The sequence below is a fragment of the Pseudoliparis swirei genome, chromosome 3 (assembly GCF_029220125.1).
Source record: "Pseudoliparis swirei isolate HS2019 ecotype Mariana Trench chromosome 3, NWPU_hadal_v1, whole genome shotgun sequence".
Lineage (NCBI taxonomy): Eukaryota > Metazoa > Chordata > Actinopteri > Perciformes > Liparidae > Pseudoliparis > Pseudoliparis swirei.
In genome coordinates, this window is record NC_079390.1 from 21,999,553 (window position 1) to 22,024,246 (window position 24,694).

The 24,694-nt window shown below is 41.9% G+C and overlaps 1 protein-coding gene and 5 non-coding genes across 6 annotated transcripts; 2 read left to right on the plus strand and 4 right to left on the minus strand.

The window, feature by feature from the left end:
* Positions 1-4,326: 4,326 nt before the first annotated feature.
* trnad-guc (transfer RNA aspartic acid (anticodon GUC)) lies at positions 4,327-4,398 on the minus strand. Its single transcript has one exon. It is a non-coding gene; the product is annotated as a tRNA-Asp (tRNA).
* A 317-nt stretch (positions 4,399-4,715) lies between these two features.
* Positions 4,716-4,787, minus strand: trnad-guc (transfer RNA aspartic acid (anticodon GUC)). The gene has a single exon. It is a non-coding gene; the product is annotated as a tRNA-Asp (tRNA).
* A 1,837-nt stretch (positions 4,788-6,624) lies between these two features.
* trnad-guc (transfer RNA aspartic acid (anticodon GUC)) lies at positions 6,625-6,696 on the minus strand. Its single transcript has one exon. It is a non-coding gene; the product is annotated as a tRNA-Asp (tRNA).
* Positions 6,697-10,418: 3,722 nt separating this feature from the next.
* trnad-guc (transfer RNA aspartic acid (anticodon GUC)) lies at positions 10,419-10,490 on the minus strand. Its single transcript has one exon. It is a non-coding gene; the product is annotated as a tRNA-Asp (tRNA).
* A 1,417-nt stretch (positions 10,491-11,907) lies between these two features.
* On the plus strand, positions 11,908-11,979 carry trnad-guc (transfer RNA aspartic acid (anticodon GUC)). Its single transcript has one exon. It is a non-coding gene; the product is annotated as a tRNA-Asp (tRNA).
* Positions 11,980-21,401: 9,422 nt separating this feature from the next.
* On the plus strand, positions 21,402-23,806 carry LOC130190591 (uncharacterized). Its single transcript, XM_056410093.1, has 4 exons — positions 21,402-21,439; positions 21,897-22,705; positions 22,786-23,321; positions 23,412-23,806. The coding sequence occupies exon 2, from the start codon at positions 21,903-21,905 to the stop codon at positions 22,560-22,562; it is 660 nt and encodes a 219-aa protein (XP_056266068.1). The 5' UTR covers positions 21,402-21,439; positions 21,897-21,902; the 3' UTR covers positions 22,563-22,705; positions 22,786-23,321; positions 23,412-23,806.
* The last annotated feature ends 888 nt before the right edge of the window (positions 23,807-24,694 follow it).

A 24,694-nucleotide genomic window follows, 5' to 3' on the forward strand; every position in this document is an offset into this window, starting at 1 on the left:
GTGTTTTAAGAGAAGAATTTATTTTTGATTTTACTGGGATTTTACAGAGTGCTAGTGCAGAGCAGCTAGTGATGTGATCTCTTTCTTAGTTTTAGTGAGAGTGAGAACCTGAGCTGCAGCATTCTGGATCAACTGAGATTTATAAGAGATTTATTAGAGCAGCCTAAAGAGTTGCAGTAATCCAGTCTAACGCCAAGCGAGTAATGAACCAATTTTCTTTATTTTTTGAAGATTTTTGATTTTGATGTTTTGAAATAATACGTGGCTTGAAGAATGCAGTCCTTGAGATTGGCAGTCGAGAGGAGGACAAGTCGATCAGATAGACAAAGATATTCTTTACAGTCTTTACAGGTGTTGGATGCCAATGCACGTCAGATCCCACATCCACATCAATATATCTGAGGTGCTGTGCTACATCGATTAAAATTACTTTTTGTCTGAGTTTAAGTTCAAGATCAAGCAGGTCATCCATTTTTTTATGTTAAGCTTTAACAGATTTTTGAATTTTACAGTAGGTTTGGTTTTCCTCTTATTTTAATAAATCTAGTTGACAATGTCATCTGCATAACAATGAAAGAGTGATTGAGGTTAATAGCATAATATAAGGTAAATAAAATTGGTCCAAGCACAAAACCAAGTGGTTCACAGGAATAACGCAATGAAATTGGTGGTTATCGAGGCGTAAAGGTACCACTGCTTAAAAATACAAACTGAGATCGATTTTTGAACCAAATTAATGCGTAATTATGCCTGAATCTCCTGAAATGCCAATCTGTAACAGGATGTCATGGTCACAGTGTCAATGAGTCCTGGTGTCAACAGCACCAGGACAGAGAGGAAGACCAGGACAGAAGAGGCCATTGCTATCTGCTTGTAATTTTCACCAGTCATTTCTGCCGTGCAGTGCTGTGGTCTAAATGTGTTTAAAAATTGATCATGATTTTTCTAAATTACTAAACTGATTTGCAGTCTTACTTTTATTTTCTCAAGGATCTTGGAAGAGATCTTGGAGAGGAAGGGAAGAAGGAGGGGAGATAGCCCTCAATACTGAGTCCAGGGAGTGGGCTTCCTTAGGAGAGGTTATAAATTGCAGCCAGGGTGCATAGTGTGCCTAGTGATTGAACATATTATATATATCATTATGATGCGTTCACGAGCCATTCCATTAAAACGAGTATTGGGTGAAGGTAAATTTCAACTTTATTTACCTTGTAATGTTGAGGACAAGTTGAAACAAAAATGGTGCATAGGCCTAAAAATAGATGTTTGATCAAATGACGACAAGCATGGGACCAGGTAGCGGTAACCCAGATCTAGAGTACCGACCATATTGGCCCAAGTATTAAACAGATTTTGAGACGAAGCCTTTTCCAGCCGGCTGTCTTTTGCCTTAAGGAGCCACAAGCATGACTGGAGGCTCTCGGTGATATTCACATTTTTGGATATTTGGGTCAATATGTCCGATGTCTAGAGTTTCACTGCAATCTGAAGCTGAAGGAAGCAAGAAATGGCTCCGCTGTTCTGATCGTCAGTTTCGAACTGGAACTTTATTGTTTATTCAGGAGAAAAACAGTTGAATAATTGAAGAAAACTAGGAGAACGTTTGTCTCCTCAGGCAGTTGCATTATTATTGTCCTTCTGCACGCTTATTATATGTGAAACCTTCTCTACTTTACCTTTATGCATTTGCTTTTTGATAAAGTTTTAGTTAGGTTGTTAACTGTTAACTGTATTTTCTCCCCTCATAATTCCCTCCCCCTGACAATTATTCAAAGAACAAATATGTTTATATCTTTCCTGAAAACATACAACTGACCATTTTATATTATTCAGAAATTATCTTTTTTTTAAAGGCATGCATTTCCAGCAATACCATCGGATTTCCTTACATTCTTGATATTTCCTGACAATTAGTGTAAATGCTATCAGTACGGTGGATAGAAATATCTCAACAGGGTTGGATGGGGTTGCCATGTAAATGTCACGTTCATGATCCTCAGGGGATTTACTGTACTGCGTATGTTCATGACCAAAACACCTGCAGGATTGAAGAGATTCCCATCAGCCTCTACTGTAATCTGCATTTACCACTAGTTAGCATGCTAACACGTTAAATTACGACAATCATGCTACCTGCTAAATATCTACATGTTAGCATCACTGTTGTGAAGTTAGCGTAAGTATAATATTACATTTCACATTCATGCAGACTCGAGATCAAAGCTCATGCTTTTTCTCTGGGTTCATGGCGGTATATTGTTTAACCTGCATGCATTAGATTCCAGAACCAATGCTGTAAACGTTAAACTTCTGTTGGATTATTATTATCAATGTTGTATTTTGAGGATTCCTCATTATGTTACAAATGCTGTCAGTAAACTGTGAACTGGTTTGGTTATTGACTTTATGTTTCAGGTGTCACATCAGCCATTTTGTCTGTGTGTGAGCAGGAAGTTGTGACAATCACACTTCGGGATGTCGGGATGAAAAGAATACATGTTCGAAGCTTAAAAACTGAGGCCACCGGTCAATAAAGATCTGACAGCAACACGGCTTTGGAAATCCTCCTTAACCTCTTCTACTCCACCCGTGTCCGTAAACCCCTCCCCTTCCCGCAGAACACGTCAAAAAACATGTCAATAAACACGGCCATGTTTGGTATCCCAGCATGCAAGAAATCCTTATCTTTGCAAAGAAAATATTGATTTTCTTTTATTTCTTATGCATTTTTCACAAGAGCAGCCCAAACACACAATGTCTAAAAGCAATAAATGCTGCAAATTTCCACAGCGAAAACTTACAGAATACACTTTACGAGTGGTTGAATTAGCGGAAGTATAAGCGGATGTTAGCACGGAGCTAGCGGCATCAGAAATGGTCAAAAGTTTTACGACAAACCTATTTTTGTGGATTGGATTCAATTTATTGTCATTGCTAGAGGACAGGTACAGAGGCAACGAAATGGCAAGAAAGGATGAAAGATTACAGCATAACATGAGAGAAGAGAGGAGAGAAAACAACCCCCAGACTATGCCCCTAGAGGGGTACAGTGTGGGAGCAGGAAAAAACACACACCTCAGCACATACATTTTAAACATGACTTGCAATGGATGGGGGGGGGGGGGTAAGCCAAAGACTGGGTGATCTAAGCCCATCCAGTGGGGGTAGAAGGTAACCAGCACAGACAAGCAGCCAGCCGGGTCCAGCAGCCAATACAGCGCCAGTCACAGACCCTGTCACACTGGGGGTACAAAGCAGGTGAAGGCGTGGGATGGGGGGTGAGGGAAGTGAATGCATATCTGTGTGTTGAAAGTTTGTGTATGAGTGGCCTGGGTTATCGTCTTCCCCCAGGCCACAATCAGACAGTTGTCAGTCCGCAAGATGGTCGTTGCCGTGGAGACAGCCTTGAAAAGGTCCCGGACAAAAACAACAATCCACAGGTGTCTGTGGAAAGGGGGAAGGGAATGAGAGGCTCACTTCAACGATCTTCAGGAGAGTTGTTGTTCCAGTAACGGCCTTGGCTGGTTGAGGCAGCCGAAAGCAGATACGATTGGGATTGCTTGGTCTTGCAAGTAGCTGCATTCAATTTGCGCAACTACAATTCACTTTCACAAGTTCAATTCAATTCAGTTTATTGTTATAGCCCATTTTCACAAATTAAAAATGTGTCTTAAGAGTGCTTTACAATCTGTACCTATAGACATCCGTGTCCCAAAACCCCACATCGGATCAGGAAAAACTCCCAAACAACCCTTCACGGGGAAAAAAAGGGAAGAAACCTTCAGAAGAGCAACAGAGGAGGATCCCTCTCCAGGATGGACAGGTGTAATACATGTCATGTGTACAGAATGAATCATTATACACAAATTAAAACACAGTAACAACACAATTAATGAATATGACAGAGTGTGTGAATAGTTGGTAGTAGGCATATTCCACGATCCAGACCTCGATGATCCATCAGGCAGATGGAGGTAGAGAGGAGGAGTGGGCAAGTCTCAGCAGGGCCATGGCATAGTTGGTAGTAGATAATAAAGACATTTTAATTTCAGTACAATTTAGGCGATTTTGCTCCAAAATGGTCGGGCAGTGGAAGAGGTTAAAGATTATGTGGTAGATAGACTGGAAAATACAGATTAAAGATTTTGGAAGTTTTAACACATGAAAACTAAGAAATAAAGAAACAATATATATATAATGAACTGCCCATATATTTTCATTTTGGAACAAAATAGTAAAAAATGTGCTACATTTGTATATATTTTTTAGAACATACAAACATTGGCAATAATATAAAAAATCTGTAGAAGAGGAAAAAAAAGGTTACTCCCCGTCAGGGAATCGAACCCCGGTCTTCCGCGTGACAAGCGGAGATACTGTCCACTATACTAACGAGGAGGGACATGCTCCAACTTTGACTTGTCCTTTTTTGAAGACAAATATCCTACACATGGGTATGACATGTTAAATTGATATATATACACCGTTTTTAATTCCCCCCCTCATTTTTACTCATCTCCACAGTGTATAGTAACATGTGGGATGTATGTGCATGTAAAATATGGGACACCCATCTTAAAAAAGGGCACATTACCGACATATATGTTAGTATAATGGAGTACCTCCGCCTGGTATGCTACGTGTGCTGTGTTTGTGTAGGTTTTAAAACATCCAATTGCTGGCAAGTTAAAAATGTGTAGAAAAAAAAAAGGTTACTCCCCGTCAGGGAATCGAACCCTGGTCTTCCGCGTGACAAGCGGAGATACTGTCCACTATACTAACGAGGAGGGACATGTATGAGAGTTGTGTTTTTAAAGACACATGTTCCACATACTCGCATGACATGTTGTATCCATTATCTGTAACGGCTAATCCAGTGACGAGTTAGGAGTAGGAGGGAAGGGAGGGCTGTGGGATACAAAGGCCACAGGCCGAGGATACCCTGGACAGGTTTCCTTGCTACCAAAGGAAGTAAAGATAAGAAAAAAAAGAAAGATTTAATAAAATCCGTGTGTTTTTGTTTTGAGAACATCCACATGCAGGGTTTTTCCTGCATAGAGAAAATTTGTGCGCGCGCCTAAGCCGTTTTCCTGAACGCCTATGACAAATCCCGATCGCCTAAGGCAAAAAAAAGTCCGCGATAAATTTAAAAAAAGTGTTCATCACGTGCATGCCAGCGAATATGTTCTCAATCGTATGTTTCAAGTAGGCTACAATTCAATTCAATTCAATTCAGTTTATTTGTATAGCCCAATTTCACAAATTACAAATTTGTCTCGGAGTGCTTTACAATCTGTACACATAGACATCCCTGCCCCAAAACCTCACATCGGACCAGGAAAAACTCCCAAATAACCCTTCAGGGGGAAAAAAAGGGAAGAAACCTGGAGGAGAGCAACAGAGGAGGATCCCTCTCCTAGGATGGACAGATGCAATAGATGTAATGTGTACAGAAGGACAGATTTAGAGTTAAAATACATTCAATGAATATGACAGAGTGTATGAATAGTTCATAGTAGGCATATTCCATCCATCAGGCAGATGGCGGTGGGGAGGAGGCGAGTCTCAACAGGACAGTGAATTCCACGGGTTCTACAGCCGAACCCTCGTTCTGTTTTGATCAATAGTAATCGAGTTCAGTGTTTCCCCTAAGTTTAGAGCTTCAGGGGGGCGGGACTAGTGCCGCAAGCCATGTTGGTGCCCTAAGCTTAATTTAACACTGAGGTGTGCTCACCTGTGTGCGCGCATCACGGCTGAGCGAGGCGCGCGCCGGCATCGGAGCTCTGGCGTGCGCGAGTCGAGAAGAGTTGTTGAGTGGGGGGGGGGGGTGATAGTGAGAATGTGCTCCCCCGTGTGCGCGGATGTGTGCGCGCATCACAGCAGAGCTTCGATGCCGGCGCGCGCATCGCTCTGTCGCGCGAGCCGAGAAGTGTTGACGGGCGGGGGTAGACGAAAATTACAGGGTGACAGGTGGTCAGATTTCACCCTGTGATAATGGTAGGGGAAACACTGGAGTTGATAAGCGTGTTGTTCTTGTCTGATCAATACGCAACTGTGAGGTGCGCGACTTGACAGAGCGGCCAGCTGCTGATCACTCACTCAACAGCCCGACATGAAAAGATGGGAGCACCGAAGACCCATTTTGACCCAGGAAAAACCCTGCACATGTTGGCAAAGATTTTTTAAATGTGTAATAAAAAAAAAAGGTTACTCCCCGTCGGGGAATCGAACCCTGGTCTTCCGCGTGACAAGCGGAGATACTGTCCACTATACTAACGAGGAGGGACATGTCTGTGCTCATGTGTGATGTCTTTTTATAGACATGTGGTCCATGCGAGTTGTGTTTTTAAAGACACATGTTCCACATACTCGCATGACATGTTGTATCCATTATCTGTAACGGCTAATCCAGTGACGAGTTATGAGTAGGAGGAGTAGGAGGAGGGGGGAGGGCTGTTGGATACAAAGGCCACAGGCCGAGGATACCCTGGACAGGTTTCCTTGCTACCAAAGGTAGTAAAGATAAGAAAAAAGAAAGATTTAATAAAATCTGTGTGTTTTTGTTTGAGAACATCCACATGTTGGCAAAGATTTTTAAAATGTGTAAAAAAAAAAAAAAGGTTACTCCCCGTCAGGGAATCGAACCCTGGTCTTCCGCGTGACAAGCGGAGATACTGTCCACTATACTAACGAGGAAGGACATGTCTGTACTCATGTGTGATGTCTTTTTATAGACATGTGGTCCACACATACATGCAGAATACATTGCATCTATTATCAGTAATAACTAATCCTTAAGAGTTGAGTCAGGTGGGGGGTGAGGGAGAGACAAAGGTCTCCTGGCTACTAAAGGTTGTAAAAAAAAAAAAATTTAAACCGGAGCTTTAAAAAATATATTTTGATGTCTTGACCGGAGCGAGTTCAATTCAATTCAATTCAGTTTATTTGCATAGCCCATTTTCACAAATTAGAAATTTGCCTCATAGTGATTTACAATCTGTACATACAGACATCCCTAACCTTTGACCCCACATCGGATCAGGAACAACTCCCAAACAACCCTTCACGGGGAAAAAAGGGAAGAACCCTTCAGGAGAGCAACAGAGGAGGATCCCTCTCCAGGATGGACAGGTGTAATACATGTCATGTGTACAGAATTAGGGCTGCAACTAACGATTATTTTGATAATCGATTAATCGGTTGATTATTTTGTCGATTAATCGAATAAAAAAACAAAAACAAAATAATTGTCAACCCTTTATTCAAAACAGGGTCCGTACGGTCATGGAAAACCTGGAAACGTCATGGAATTTTTAAATGGCTATTAGCAGGCCTAGAAAAGTAATTTAAAAAAAATAAAATCCCATAATAATTGGAAAAGTAATGCAAATGTGTTATATTCAAATGTTAATTTACACAGAATATATACTATATGCTTTGGAATTCTCATTGTTAGTTTAAATACTACATCTTCTCACTTTGTCATGTATAGACAGAGTTTTCACAAAATGTTTAATCATGGAAATTTGGTTTAAAGTCATGGAAAGGTCCTGGAGACCCACTGGTCAGCATGTGGATGAACCGTCACAAAGAGACTGACAGCGCTTTACTCTCCTGAGTTGGCTATTTATGGGTTAAACGCCTCATACGGTGAGGGGCGGGGCTTATCTCTGTTGCCTTTCTCCGTGAGAAAATATTTTCCGCCATACGCCACGGAATAAATAACAATGTTTTCTACGTTATACTCTTGTGGAAATGCCACACACGTCGTAACATGTAGCGCCCTGGTGTCTGGGTTCATAACGTCACCCGTAGGCGCACTCAGCTCCGTGAATGTCTCCGACGACGTGAATGACTTCCGCTTCCAGCGCCACGTGAGCAGCAGCAGCCAATTAGATTCATCAACAGCAGGGCAGCTCAGCGCTGATTGGCTCTCACAACGCAGCGTTCCGTCTGTGCTCGCTCTCCGCTCCGCTCTGGTTTCTCTTGCGCGGCTTTGCTCTCAACTCAACTTTTATTATAATCCGCGACTTATTGAGCGCCGTAATAATCGCGCGACACAACGAATCGATAATGAAATTCGTTGCCAACTATTTTAATAATTGATTTTTATCGATTTGTTGTTGCAGCCCTATACAGAATGAATCATTATACACAAATTAAAACAGTTACAACAATCAATGAATATGACAGTGTATGAATAGTTGGTAGTAGGCATATTCCACAATAGATCTCCACGATCCATCAGGCAGATGGAGGTAGAGAGGAGTGGGCGGAGTCTCAGCAGGGCCATGGCATAGTTGGTAGAAGGCATATTCCACGATGGAGACCTCCACGATCCATCAGGCAGATGGAGGTAGAGAGGAGGAGTGGGCGGAGTCTCAGCAGGGCCATCGCATAGTTGGTAGTAGGCATATTCCACGATCCAGACCTCGATGATCCATCAGGCAGACAGGATCTATGACGTCTCATAGGGTCATCGGAAGTCAAAAGGACTCCGGGGAGAAAGCTATGCAAGTTGTGTTTGAGTATGTGACACATAATAATTTTAAAAGAGTAAACTAGTTAACTATAAACAAGGCTATATTTGTCTGGGGTAGCCTACTATGCATCCGTTATACAGCACCTACAGCTGGTTTGTTTCCCTCCTGTTTTGTTCGAGGTTCGTTGTTTTGGGTTTCAGATCATGTTTGTGCTTGGTAAGCGCCGATTGCTGAATGTAAGCCAGTTTATACCTGTTTTGCAACTGTTTTGTCACTAAAATAGCCTTTTTACGAGAAACTCACCTGCCTTCAGATCACCTTAAACTCCGGAGGGGTCGGGTGGGCCAAGTTTTTCACGCCTCTTTCAAGTAAAGCCAGGGGGGGGGTTGCAATTCTTATTCACAAATCAGTGCCCCTCTCCGTTACCAAAGTGGTGTCTGACACAAATGGGTGCTATGGCATCACAGGCAAAATAGGAGGTCATAACTTGATTTTGGCAAATGTGTATGGTCTAAACTGGGACAACGATAATTTTTTCCAAAACGTTTTTTTCTCTCTCTCTGACTTTGACTCCCACCAACTCATTCTTGCTGGTGATTTCAATTGCCGTCTTGACCCATCACTTGATCGATCATCCAATAAGCCCTCTGGTCTATCTAAATCAGCAACATTTATTCAGATGTTTATGGAGCAATATTCAGTCGCAGATGCCCAGCGCTTTCTCAATTCTAGTACTAAACTGTTTTTTCTTCTTCTCATGTCCATGGCACATTCTCCCGTATTGATTCCTTTCTCATTGATAGCAAACTCCTACCATCTGTTAGTTCATGCTCCTACAATCCCATTGTGATATCTGACCATGCAACAGTGGTTGTCCACATCTCTCTTCCTGGTAGACCTGTGAACTTCTTCGCATCAAACAACGAAGGGGCTTTGGAGGGACTAAACATGCTCAAAATGTAACTAAACTTAGCACACACATTAACAGTCTAAGATGTAGTTACCTGATATGATTTGAATGCTTCGGAATGCTAATATGGCTCGATAGCGCCCCCTAGACTGTATTTTTGTTCAAAAGGCCACATTGTTTGCCTTCAAGGGCGGATTGCCTTGAAATTTATCTTTCATGTCCTCTTGGACCTGCTCTACAAAAAATAACAAAGACCATAAGCTCCGCCCACTAACATTTTCCACCATTTTGAATTTTGTAAAAAAAAGTTTTGAAGCTGTTAATATCCCACTGCGTTCAGAGAATATTAACCAAAGAACTTCAAAGGGGTGTGGCCTGTAAAGACACCTAACTTCCAAATCACCTGGCCTATAACCAAATTGCTAACCTATGTTCACATGACATCCTTTAAAGTAGCCTAATTTTTTCATAATATTTGAACATTAGGGGGCGCTACAATAAATCCCTCAATATATGCCTTTTTTGCATTATTTGTTCACGTTTTGGGGGGTTGGTAAACAGTTAACGCCTCCTAGAGCTTAAACCTGATTCATTCTAAACTAGGCCAGTAAGGTCTTGAGACCTTTGTCTTGAAAAATCTTTTAAAGATTTTAGAAATATTAAAGTTTGTGCATTCTCCGGAGAGGCAAAGAAACACCACATGCCATTAAAATGTAAGTTGATGTAGCTCGGCCATACATTATCCAATCTGCTCCAAATTTCTCATGACATAAGGACCATAAAGAGATCCATATGCTAATTATAGTCATAGCGCCACCGAGTGGCTAAAGCAAATCAGCCTAAAAAGCTTCATATTCACATGTAATTTACTTGACAAGGTCTAGACTTCACGTAGATACACATAATGCACGTATATGTTCACATTGTCACAGCGCCCCCTAATGCTAAATTCGTGTATATGTTTAAGGGCATCCAATTGTTGTCAAAGATGTAAAAACAAATGTGTAGAGAAAAAGAAAAGGTTACTCCCCGTCAGGGAATCGAACCCTGGTCTTCCGCGTGACAAGCGGAGATACTGTCCACTATACTAACGAGGAGGGACATGTTGGTGGATCAGGAGGTATCCCATTTTAACATAGGTGTACCATATACTACTATGCACTGTGAAGACAAGTTCACAAATTATAAATGAAGTGCAAATTTAGCAATTTAACATGTCACTCATGTATGGGACATGTGTCTTCAAAAAAAGACGGAAGACCGGGGTTTGATTCCCCGACGGGGTAAACTTTTTCTTTTTAATTATTTAACAAGGAGGGCAATTGAAGGGGTCCTTTTTTAAGATAGGTGTCCCACATGTTACATACGTCCCACTAATACATGCACAACATCCCACAGGTTACTATACACTCTGGAGACAAGTTTATGGAAACAAATTTAAAATGAAATTAATAAAAGATGAAAAAAACTGTCTAAATATATAAATTTAACGTATACATATTAGAGATGCACCGATCAGGTTTTTGGTGCCGATCACCGATCACTGAAATCAGTATCTGCCGATCACCGATAATACCGATCACTGAAATCAGTATCTGCCGATCCGATAAAACCGATCACGGTGTCGATTGAAGCATTCTATTTATTGTGTAGCATTATTGCCTAGGACTATGAGGAAATACATATATAAAGCAACTCAAACATTAAAGAAATTACCGATTTCTTTAAACATTTAGGACTTTTACTTTGAAAAATGTCCTAATTGATACATTACAATTGTTTGATTGCTATTGTAGGGGATTTCAGATATGTATGGAACACATCTGCATTATTCATTTCCTGGAACTCTTGGGGAAATCTATATACAGGACTTTTTTAACATACAAAAGTCTGACTTATTTTTATAAACTCTTCCTTGGTACAGTAAAAATGTTTTAATGTTAGCATAATTTAAGCTAAATCTCAGAAACGATCTATAAAGATACAAAATCAGTTCATTGTTTACTTATATGTAATAGTGTATGATTTGTCGACATCTTATTTTGATAAACGGATATTGTTTCACGTGATTCTTTCCGCTAACTTTGCAAAACTGGATGTTGTCACTTAAATCCTTCCGCTAACTTTATCAAAACCCTCGCGCGCTCCCGATCGAATGCGTTTACCGTGAGCATCAGTCTATAGGGGCAGACATGTGAGAGTCGGCTGAGTTGACCCAGTGATTCAACTCGGGGGACGGGGACGCCGCTCGGTGGTGAGGATCCCCTCGTGGACCTCTCACTCTGGCCTCGCCGGGCATCGTCTCCGCTATGTGCGCGGCGATTGAAACGTCTGATAGTTCTCGCAGATGTTACGTCATCTGATCGGCCGTTTTGAGAACGCCGATGAAAACCGATAATGGGAATATCGGCCGATATGGATCGGCGCCGATCAGATCGGTGCATCCCTAATACATATGTGTAGGACAATTGTCTTAAAAAAAAAAAGGACAAGTCAAAAAGACACAAGTGTCCCTCCTCGTTAGTATAGTGGACAGTATCTCCGCTTGTCACGCGGAAGACCAGGGTTCGATTCCCTGACGGGGAGTAACCTTTTTTGTTTTCTACACATTTTTAACTTGCCAGCAATTGGATGTATTGAAACATACACAAACGCAGCACACGTAGCATACCAAGCGGAGGTACTCCATTATACTAACATATGTAGGTAATGTGCCCTTTTTTGTATGAAGGTGTCCTTTTTTTAAGATAGGTGTCCCATATTTTACATGCACATACATCCCACATGTTACTATACACTGTGAAGACGAGGAAAAACATTTTTTTAAACGGTGTATATATATGAATTTAACATGTCAAACCCATGTGTAGGATATTTGTCTTCAAAAAAAGGGTTCGATTCCCCGACGGGGAGTGCTTATGTTTCTTTTTAACTCTTTTACGAGGAGGGAATTTGAAGATGTCCTTTTTAAGTCTGGACTGTCCCCCGAGACCCTTTTGCCCTGGGAGACCCGACCAGGGGATAGTACAGACATGGGCAAACTACGGCCCGTTAGGCTTCTTAACCCTCTGGAGTCATTTTCTCGATTTTACAAACAAAATTAAATTCACCTTTAAAAGGCTTTTGCATATGACACATACCCATGTGTTATACATCAAAAATTCCAGAACAATCTCAGCTCTCTATATAATGAGGCACAATTGACCTCAGGTACAAGTGGAAAGAAAAAATATGGCCCTAAAGCTGAAAATGTAAGTTCGATTTCTAAAAATTCATCATATCTCTTCTGAAAACACACCTTTACTCATGTGGACCAACTGTTTTCGTGTTTAAAATTGGTTTACCAAAGGTCATGGGTTCACAAAAGCAGTGAAATATCTGAATACAATGCTCGATACATGTAAAGATGTCAAAAAACTAATTTTGCATTATCGTTTTTTGAGTAGAAATGATGTGGTCCGTCACACATTCACCAAAATGATAAAGATGGGACTGAGAAATGACTTAATATTGCAGATAAAGTTGCATGGGGTGTGTGCAAATAAAAAATGACCATTTACATTTTTTCTTCTTCAAATAAATGTATTATACATTACAAAAAGTAAACATATTCTCCATAATATTCATGTTGAGAAATAAAATATTGATACACAAATATTGATACAGAATATTTACAATATGGCTACACCATAATGGCATCATGTCATCGTGTCATGGTCCTCCGGGGCACGAGACCATTGCTGGCCGGACAGGTAGAGCTGCAGGTGGGGCTGCAGGTGGATCTGCAGGCTGCACTGCAGGTGCTGGTGAATCCTCTCTGTAAAATATAATACTAGTCAGCACCGCCACACGTAACAGACACCGTGACGAGACACATAACAGACACGTCCGGACACGTCCCGACACGGACACGTAAAGTTTAGTGAAGACTCTTACCCGGTCCAAGTGGATCTCGTCTGGCTGCGTGTTCCTCCTCGTGGCTCTGGAGCTCCTCTGAGGCGCCGCGCTGCTCGCCAAAGTCGCTGCAGCTGCTTCCTTGTTGTGAAGTCCGTATGCGCCATGTTCTCTGGCTTCTCTGACTGACAGACTGCTAATGAGCTCCACCTGGGAGGTGGGTAGGTCCTTGTGATTTCTTGAGTGTTCATTGGTTGTTCTTCTCCGCAAAATGTTGACGGACAACCGCATTGGCAAATCACAGTACTCGGTGCCGCGTCACCCGACACGTTCGTCCCCCTATCTTTCTCTGTGAATCGCAGAGGAGCTTACGGTAGAGAAATGAACGGCAGAGGAAATCCTCCGGATTACTCCAGTATTTTAAACGTATCTCGGCGACGTATTGTCGCGGAGATATACCGATTTTGAAAACGTAAAGCTGTCAAAACGCACTGTAGCGGGCTTCGTTTTCAGAGGGTTAATCCAGCCCGCCAAACTTGTCCAAATTATAGTAAAAACCCATGGATGTGTAAAAACCTCATTCATTTCCCCTTTTCACCCTTTCCCCTGCAATACCCTCGTTTCCCCAAAAGATGGCACACTAGGGCTGTGTCTACTACCGGACACTTTACGAAGTGCACTGCAGATGTCAGTGCACTTCAATACAGTGCACTGACATCTGCAGTGTACTGCGTGGCTGATAAGTGCTGTATCAAATGGAACACTTACGTTAACCACTTGGCAGAAGTGACGGACGCAAATCTGCTTGCGATACCCGCGAAACTTAAAGTGACAACATGAATGCACTTCTTGCCCTCTTTGTGTCCCTTGTTTACCCTTTTCTCCACCCCATGTGGAAACTGCGATACCTCCACCATCGCGGCAGGAGCCTCCGTGGTCTACCGCTTGTGCTACCGTAGCCATCTCGTCCGCCATTGTTTTAGAAATAAAATGAAAAGCTGGCGAAAGGGCTCCTCCTCTTCCGCTACGTAGCCAAGATGGCGCCCGTTTAGGGTGAGTAGTGTCCATCGTTTTACACTGCATTTTTTGCCCGTTTGCAGTACGCCATCCGGGTCCTTTCAGTGCACTGAATCCTGCTGGTTTTGTCAGTGTGGCGCCCGAACACTGAAAGTCAGTGCTCGAAGTGCTCAAGTGTCCGGTAGTAGACACAGCCCTGGACTTACTTTACCACTCTCGTGTCCGCTGGTTGAGTTTGGGTAAAGTGTGTCAACGAGTGTGGGAGCTCAAAGAGGAGATTCGCTCGTTTTTGGAGCTAATGGGGAAATCCGACGAATTCCCTGAGCTGAGCGACGCGGACTGGCTTTGTGACTTTGCGTTTGCTGTGGACACATCGTCACACATGAACGAGCTGAACGTTAAGCTGCAGGGGAAAGATCAGTTTGCGCACGACATGTACACAAATGTGAGAGCCTGATTTTATTCTCCAGGCAAATGTCAAACAAATCTTTCGCTCATTTTCCCACACTGGCCATGCAGAAAGAGGCCGCCCGAAACGTGAAGAAATACTGAAAATCACTGGACGGCGCGCACTGAGAATTCTGCCGTCGGTTCTCTGATTATGAAAAAATTGACAAGTCACTTCAGCTGGTGTCCTGTCCCCCATCACAAGACCCCCAAACAGCACCGCATGAGCTGATCGAGCTTCAATTCAATTCAGTTTATTTGTATAGCCCAATTTCACAAATTACAAATTTGTCTCAGAGTGCTTTACAATCTGTACACATAGACATCCCTGCCCCAAAACCTCACATCGGACCAGGAAAAACTCCCAAATAACCCTTCAGGGGAAAAAGGAAGAAACCTTCAGGAGAGCAACAGAGGAGGATCCCTCTCCAGGATGGACAGGTGCAATAGATGTAATGTGTACAGAAGGACAGATTTAGAGTTTAAATACATTCAATGAATGTATGCTTCAGTCTGACTCCGTCTCACAGGAGAAGTTCAAGTCTCTTAAACTGAATGACTTTTACGCTTCGCTTAGCAAAGCCACGTTTCCAAACTACAGAAGATGCTGGCGTCGTTTGGCTCGACCTACGCGTGCGAGCAGACCTTCAGCGTCATGAACGTCAACAAAGCCCAGCACAGATCCCGGTTAACTGACCAACACCTCAGATCTATCCTGAGAATTGCCACAACAAAACTAACTCCAGACTTTGATGCACAGGCAAAAAAGGGTGACCAACAACACTGTTCCCACGGAAATGTGAGTTTCTCTACTGTGTTATGAAAAAAATGCTTATGGAAAGTTTGGAGGAGCGTCTTTTAATTAAGAGCAATGTGCGCAGAGCAGCGGTACGGTAGCTTAATTAACACGCCGCACATCGCCCTCAATCTAAAGACCCCTTTCTCGTTTCTGCTGCAGGCAGGATATTTAATACAGTCCATCTCTGAGGACAATCCGTCCATTATTTTGCGGGGTTTAAAACAATTAAAAATTATTGAGCTTGAGTATTTCGTTGGGTAATAATTAGGGATGCACCGATCTGATCGGCGCCGATCCATATCGGCCGATATTCCCATTATCGGTTTTGATCGGCGTTCTCAAAACGGCCGATCAGATGACGTAACATCTGCGAGAACTATCAGACGTTTCAATCGCCGCGCACCGCAACGGAGACAATGCGCCCGGCGAGGGCCGCAGAGTGAGAGGTCAGAGGGGATCCTCACCACCGAGCGGCGTCCCCGTCCCCCGAGTTGAATCTCTGGGTCAACTCAGCCGACTCTCACATGTCTGAGCCCCTAGAGACTGATGTTCACGGAAAACGCATTAGATCGGGAGCGCGCGAGGGTTTTGATAGTTAGCGGTGACAACATCCGGTTTTGGAAAGTTAGCGGAAAGAACCACGTGAAACAACATCCGTTTTTCAAAATAAGATGTCGACAAATCATACACGAACATATAAAAGTAAACAATGAACTGATTTTGTATCTTTAAAAATCGTTTCTGAGATTTAGCTTAAATTATGCTAACATTAAAACATTTTTACTGTACCAAGGAAGAGTTTATAAAAATAAGTCAGACTTTTGTATGTTAAACAAAGTCCTGTATATAGATTTCCCCAAGATTTCCAGGAAATGAATAATGGAGATGTGTTCCATACATATCTGAAATCCCCTACAATAGCAATCAATACATTTTAATTAGGGCTGTGAAACGATTACAATTTTTAATCGGGTTAATCACAGGTTTTTGTGGATTAATCATGATTAATCACATATTACCGATATTCTCGGTATATTTTGTGAGAACATAGAGATTTATGACAAAAGACGGATATATACATTTATACATTCTTCTATACAATGGTGCTGCAACTCAGCAGTTATTTAGCAGTTTTCTTCCATATGGAACATTAATACATCTTCATCCTAAACAGAATGTTTAACCCTCCTGTTACCTTTCGGGTCAATTTGACCCCATTCAATGTTTAATGTCGGTGTTCTTTAGTCAATTTGACCCCAGGATGTTTTTCACTGTGTCAAACATATAAGAAATATCAACTTTTTATTTATTTAAAGGGCTATTTAGGTAGTCAACAAACAAACATAAAGTACCTCACACTTAAACTTGGGAAGCAATATTAATTCTAATAATTTTCTGGAGGTTTTAATTGCTGGGTCAAATTGACCCCGAGGGTAAAATATGTTAGTAAATGTAAAGGTAACAGGAGGTTAAACAGAACATTTTCTCTTGTTTGTCAACCATTAACTCCACCATGATACAATCTAAAGGCCTCTAGTCTTCCTCTAGCAGCTGCTGAGGCAAACTGACTGTGTGGGTTTTCTTCTTGAACTGGGCCGTGATGAAAGGGACGGCGGGGACACCGCTGCAAAGCTGAAACCTCACCGCCCGGACAGGTGGACAGATTGACAAGTGACTTTTTTGCTCGGTCCCGATGCGCGCGCACGGAGCTCTGTGGGGCGCCAGACGGAGATCGATAAGTGTTAACGCAACGCGAAGAGACAGAAATGACATGCTGCTGTGGAGATACGATCAACAACAGACGTTTAGTTTAATAAAAGAACAAAGACGTGCTATAGAGAACATGTCAGGGGGCGGGCCAATCTCTTTAATGTCATGCGATCTACCAACACTACGCCGCGATCGACTGGCAGGTCGCGATCGACGTGTTGAGACCCTGATCTACAGGAAGTAAAAGTCGTCACAAGGTTTCCGGAGGTGAACCTGCGGAAGGATCATTACCGATGAACAGACCGTCTGCATGAGAGCGGACAGAGTTCAGATTGAAGTGGTGTATTGGAAGCTCATTTTGCAAGTTACTTTTTTTCGTCCCGACGACCAACAACAGACGGATTGGAAGCTCATTCTGCGCATGCGTTAAATGCGTTAAAAAAAAAAAACTAGTTAAACCTGTAATTGAATTAACGCGTTATTTTTCACAGCACTAATTTTAATTTATCAATTAGGAAATTTTTCAAAGTAAAAGTCCTAAATGTTTAAAGAAATCGGTAATTTCTTTAATGTTTGAGGTGCATTATATATGTATTTCCTCATAGTCCTAGGCAATAATGCTACACAATAAATAGAATGCTTCAAACGACACCGTGATCAGTGATTGGTATTATCAGATCGGCAGATACTGATTTCAGTGATCGGCACCAAAAACCTGATCGGTGCATCTCTAGTAATAATACGTTTTGAATGTTGAAAGTGATTACATTGATCTTTTTCCAGTAAATGTAGATTTCTTTAACTTTGCACCTTCAATTGAAAATGTATAAAAAAACAGACGCAATCTCCAGGTTTGATAAATTACATTGCGTGTCCAAAAGCTCCTGGCCCGGCCCTTTTAGAACCCATTGTGGCCCGCAAGTCAAAAAGTTAGCCCGCCCCTGGGCTAGTACCAGGGACAACAGGATCCCAGGATCACTGAGCCACTCGGATTCCTCCACCACGGTGTGGCGAGGAGAAATGAACTACAACATTAAACAAAAACAATCTAAATAGTCAACACAGCAACTAAACCAATAGTGCTGCCTAGGATGAAAACAAAAATTAGCTTCATTCTTTTTGTATTGTTCTGAGGTCTGGAACAGAAAATGTACCCGTATACTCAGCATGCCTCTGGACTCCCCCAGAGGATCTGAGGTCCACCCACCAGTCTCACAAAATCACAGTTTATATATTGGATAAAACACTCACCGAGATTGGAATGGAGAAGCAAGGGAATTCTTTTGAGACCTCGGCAGTAGCGTGATGTTGAATATAGTTCGGGTTTGGCCTCATCTTTCATCCGCCCTGCTTCACGGTTGCAAGATGGTGGCTTGTACTCCGGTCATGCTCCCCGGCCTCCATTGCATCTGTTTGCTAAGTGATAAAAAAATGACACAATTAGGACTAAGCTGGAGCATTTGAAATCAGGTATAAAATGCTCTGCCTCATTCAACTCATCAGCTATTCGCTAAAACATGTATTCAACTTCTGGAGATGGAAACTTGCCTTGGCTGGACATCTGAAGATCTCCTTCTCCCCATGTTTGATGCAGAGTGTTTCTCCCTCACCAGTGGCTTCCACTCTTTAAAAAAAGAAGAAGATTCATGCACCTTTATAAGGTAGAAATTCAATTCAGATTTATTTTTTTGACATTGATATTTAGAGGTTGGTGAAACACGTGTTCAATTCTCAGTTTCAAGATAACCGACAAAAGGTGGACAGTTAGCCAATTAGATCTATGGTCACAATTATAAAGAACATCGACTCAAACTCTTTCATCAATATATATATATATACACATACATATATATAAATATTTATACACATATATATATATAGATAATATATGTGTATATATATAATATAAATATATATACACACACATACAGGACTGTCTCAGAAAATTAGAATATTGTGATAAAGTTCTTTATTTTCTGTAATGCAATTAAAAAAACAAAAATGTCATGCATTCTGGATTCATTACAAATCAACTGAAATATTGCAAGCCTTTTATTCTTTTAATATTGCTGATTATGGCTTACAGCTTAAGAAAACTCTAAAATCCTATCTCATAAAATTTTAATATTTCCTCAGACCAAGTAAAAAAAAAGATTTATAACAGCTGAGTGTTTGTTAAGGCTCAGGAAACCCTTGCAGGTGTTTCGAGTTAATTAGACAATTCAAGTGATTTGTTTAATACCCTACTAGTATACTTTTTCATGATATTCTAATATTTAGAGATAGGATATTTGAGTTTTCTTAAGCTGTAAGCCATAATCAGCAATAAATCAGAATAAAAGGCTTGCAATATTTCAGTTGATTTGTAATGAATCCAGAATGCATGACATTTTTGTTTTTTTAATTGCATTACAGAAAATAAAGAACTTCATCACAATATTCTAATTTTCTGAGACAGTCCTGTATATATATAATATATATACACACACATATATATAATATATATGTATATATATATAATAAAAATATATTATATATACACACACACACGTATATGTGTATATATATGTATAAATATATAGTAAGAGCCATTTTGTGTGTTTTTTACTTTGGACCACTAGGGGCGTAGGGCCTTTGTCTATTCAGACAGAGGCCAATATGCTCAGGGGGAGCACTGGGGTCAGATGTTGCTAGATTGGCAGGAGAACAAAGATTTTTGAACAGGTGACATTGTGTTTTTGATTTCATGCATTTTTTGTAAATAGACAAATGGGTTTGGACAAGGAACATATATTTAGGTTTGAGTTGGAAGCCGTAAAACTTTATAAATAAATAACTATTCACATTATAAACTGGACATTGCATCTGTTATTGCACACGTCAAAACTAAACCCCCAAGTGCAAGTGACTTTTTTTTGTCCCGATGTGCGCGCACACGCCGGCATCGGAGCTCTGCGGCGCGCGAGACGGAGATCGGAGTCGTGTTAATGCGACACGGAGACAAAATGACATGCTGCTGGTTAGAGACGACCAACAACAGACGTATTGGAAGCTCATTCTGCGCGTGCGTTAAATGCGGTAAAAAAATTGAACTAATTAATCCTGTAATTTAATCATAACGCGTTAACACGTTATTTTTCAGAGCACTAATATATATATATACACATATTATATTTATATATACACACACACATATATATACATACACATATAATATATATATACATGTATACACACATATATATACACATACACACACATATATATATATATATATATTATTTTGTTAAATGTCCAGGCATTGTAACACGACACCCAGTCCAGATAAATATTACACTTATTTTTCTCACTCACGATCGTGCACCTTCATTCTAACTTAAAATATTTAAAAACGTGTGGCCATGAAATGAAAATCTAGGAGACTGACACATAAATGAAGAAAAAAACTCAAATGTCACCATCTCGCTATTTGAAATAACGCTAATTAATTAATCGCCGTTGAAGTAAAATACTCTGAGCCGCCGCCGCCATGAAAGCGGACCAAAATGGCCGTTCGTCTTCACCACCTGAAGTGACTGAGAGCGAACAAACATGGTAACGCGCTAGCATGACAGGCCGTTCATAACGCCGATGTCACCCACGTGACTGTTCACCGTTAGCTCGCCGATTCAGTTGCCTGTCGGGGTGTTGCTGAACTTTTACCTGACAGGTGGAATCCTCCGTGACTCCGGGCACCGTTCGTTTTAGCGACCATCTTCGTTATAACCGTCAAAGCCAAAGTTGCGGCCACACGCAGTCGGTCACAGTCGGTGTGGAGTCGAAGTTACGATACCTGTGACGTTGATGGCATGTCCCGCCCCACTCGACATCTGATTGGCTAGTACTCACTTTGGTTAGCCAATCAGCGGTTGAGAAAAAAGAAAAAACTGTTTCCGCCAGCCGTGTAAAATAGTCCTTAACTTTCCTTAACTTTTCCCATTCATTCTCTATGGTAGTTCTGATCACTACCGATGCGATATAACTTTGGCCACAAGTGGGATTTTGGGGGCGCTGTTTCCCCCCTGGACACGAGGCAAAGAGACCCGTATGTTCCCCTTTGAGTGAGACGACCCGCAGCAGAACACACCTGAGGCTCGCGCAGCATCTTTTCGCAGTTCTTTTTCGGACCAACAGTTACACGTAAGTACGCCGCATTTTGTTAATGAAGTTACTTCATGAACGGTTCTCAGTTGTATATGTTGGTCAACTGCTTCTATAGTTTACTTTACTTGTGTTGGTTAGCATTGTAACACTGTGTGTTGTTAGCACCGTACGGTTAGTATTGAATGGGACGTATTTAATGTATATTGTTGTGTGTGTAACGTGTTCAACATCAACAGGAACTCATTGGCTAAGTTGTCTTTATGAATAATATTAGTTTGAATGGGTAATTACTACAGTTCCCCACGTTTAAGGTGGGTTCAAGTTCTATGACAAGCAGAATAAAGAATAATAAGGTGGAAAACACTTAGTTTTTTTTGTCCGTCTGCCTATATCTGTGTAATAAATGAAGCTGTTACCTAGTTATTACAAATGCTCATCACCGTTAACGTGAGGGACTCTGTCTATGCGCTGCGTTGTGTTTTGCTGTGCACAGGAGACGATGAAGAAGACCACCAACTTCTTCCCAGGCAGGAAGACGGTGTCCTTCAGAAAGGGCCCATCGGGTCATCTGCGGCAGGATCCCTCCGATGAGGCCATGAGGATTAAAACTGATCCCTCGCTTCAGGACAAGTCTCCTGCTCAGCTCCAGCATCATGTGAGCACCAATGCTCTGACCGCGGTCCTTCAGCGGGGAGGAGATGTGTCCGACCGACACGAGGTGATGGGGGAGTACGGCCTGCAGTTTGGCAAATACAACGGGAAATCATTCAGATGGCTCCTCGAAAACGACATTGGCTACGTCATCTACCTGATAAAAACAGTAGAAGAAGAGGAGAGAGCCGGTAAATTCAACCCCCAAGGAAACAGCAAGGACAGCCTGCTGTCATTTCTGGACTATGCCAGGAGCTTCCAGGAAGTTGAGGACCTGAGGGAGTACCTTTCCTCCAGGAAGCCCGCTTCACCTGTGGCTTCAGAAGGGGACACTATTGTCGGCTTTGGAGTCAGGGCCAAGGACACCTGGGAGCAGATCTGGAAGAGCAGGGCTGACGGTTATGCGGCCTTCATTCTGGGAGTGAAGTGCATCAAAAACAGCAAGATGTCCAACCTGCAGCAGCAGAGGGCCGAGTCCGGCCCCCTGCAGCCACATCCAGAACTCTAGGTCAGCTCGCTAACACATACAGCTCTGTAGTGACCATGCACCACACACACACCTCATGCTCATGTTTCATCTCCCAGTGATGGAGGAGGAGCTGGAGAGAGAGATGTTGAATCTGTCTCCCTCTAAGTTCAACACTAGACTAAGTAAGTGGATCTACTCTAACAAACGGAGCTTTTTTAAATCGTACATGGTAACAATCTAATGTCATGGCCTGTGCTTTCAGGGCCCCCAGCAGCAGTCTCCAGAGCCCCGGATGTGTCTTCACCAACAGGTTTTTCTCCACCCGTGTGGAGGGAGGATTCGGTTTTCACCAGAGTCCTCCCTGCCATTACTATTCTTTGAAGTAGTTTGTTATTGTGCCCGTGTTCTGGCCTGTTCTGATGTGTTCTTACTCTCCTCCTAACTGAAGGATTTAACATGTCGCCTATGATGGTAAGTGTTTTCCTTTTTTTGTATGCTTTCTCTAGGCTGTCACTCCAGGATGTGAACAAAAACCGTTCATACATGCCACATCTTTGATTGACAGGTTGTGTGCTATATATTGCTATTGTTTCTCTGCGTTACCTGACAAACAAAATAGCAACTTAGAATTAAAGTAAAGGGTATTTTAAGTCTGAAAAAGCAGCAGGTAAAATATACACTGAGAAGCATTAACACACTTTGTGTAAGGAAGATGACAAAGAGTTGTTGTTCCAGCCCACGGGACCAAGTCACCAGCTGCAGCGACTGTTTCCCTTGTGGCTAAAGCTTCAGTAAAAGGTTATTATTTAGTTTTGCTCCTCACGTTCCACCATCCTGAACGTCGTTCTCACTACGTGTCGTTTCTTTGTTTTTCTTTGGATCCCACAGTGAAGACTCTGCTGCCGGTCGCTCCTCAGCTGCTCGCCATCGCCCCTCAGCTTGTGAGGGAAGATCAGGAACCCAACGTGTTGAGGCCAAGTGTGTCGTGCTCCTCGCCTCGCAGTGTGTTAAACAGTGTATATTAATCATGTATTGATAACATCGGCTGTTAACAATTAGTTTTTCACATCTGTTGTTCAAACTTTGTTCCAAAGCACATGCAAAGCCAGCGTCCCACACTTCTTCTGCAGAGCCGGGGATACGAAGTGACCACACATATATATATAGTTCTAGTAATACTTTTTTATTCATTTCATTTATTTTACATTAATTCTTTGAGAGGATTTTAATTGTGTTCATTTTAGAATTCAGCTGTGTATTTTCAATAAAATATATTAAAATCATCCTTTTGACTGTCTTCACTTTAGTGGAATTAATTAGGGCTGTCAGCGTTAACGCGTTAATCTATGCGATTAATTTGGCCGCGTTAACGCACTAAAATATGTTAACGCAATTAACGCAACTTTGTTGACTTCCGGTGTGCGTTGGAGTTGTTGCACTCCTGTGAGTGTCAAGCCGCGGCAGTCCGCCTCCTTCCTCCCGTCTGCTCCTCCATATTCACAGAGAAGCAGAGGGCGACGTGTCGGTGACGCGGGGCGGAAGGGAAGAGTGACCGACACGTGGAGACAGAATGACATGCTGCTGGAGAGACGACCAACAACAGACGTTTAGTTTAATACAAGAACAAAGACGTCTAGAAGGAAAGAACCGTACATTACTTCTGCTGTAATCTGGCGCGATAGAGAACATGACAGGGGGGCGGGGCCTCACCCTGATAGAATGGTGGGGGAAACACTGGGATGTGTCACATGCAAAAGACTTTAAAAGGTGAATTTACATGTGTTTGTAAAATCGAGAAAATGAGCCCAGACTCCAGAGGGTTAACATTACATATTTGTCAGTTTACCAAGGCCACTGGTTCTGCTGCTGTTCAGTGTTAAAGATGACAGGACCAATCTCTAATACACCTTTTCTTACTAATCTGAATGTTTCACTGAAGAAACAATTTATCATCCACAATATTAAATACCTCACTGACACTTTATAGGTAGGAGCCTCTTTGAAAACACAGCTCTGTGTGAAGTTGTGTCTTTAAAAAAGAATACAATTAAACAAGTGTCTAAAATACACGCTGTCTGGAGGGATTACTCGTTCATTTAGAAGATTTAGTCTTTCGAAGAAAAAACCCCTTTTAATCGCGATTAATTAATCGCAATTTCAAAATGTGCGAT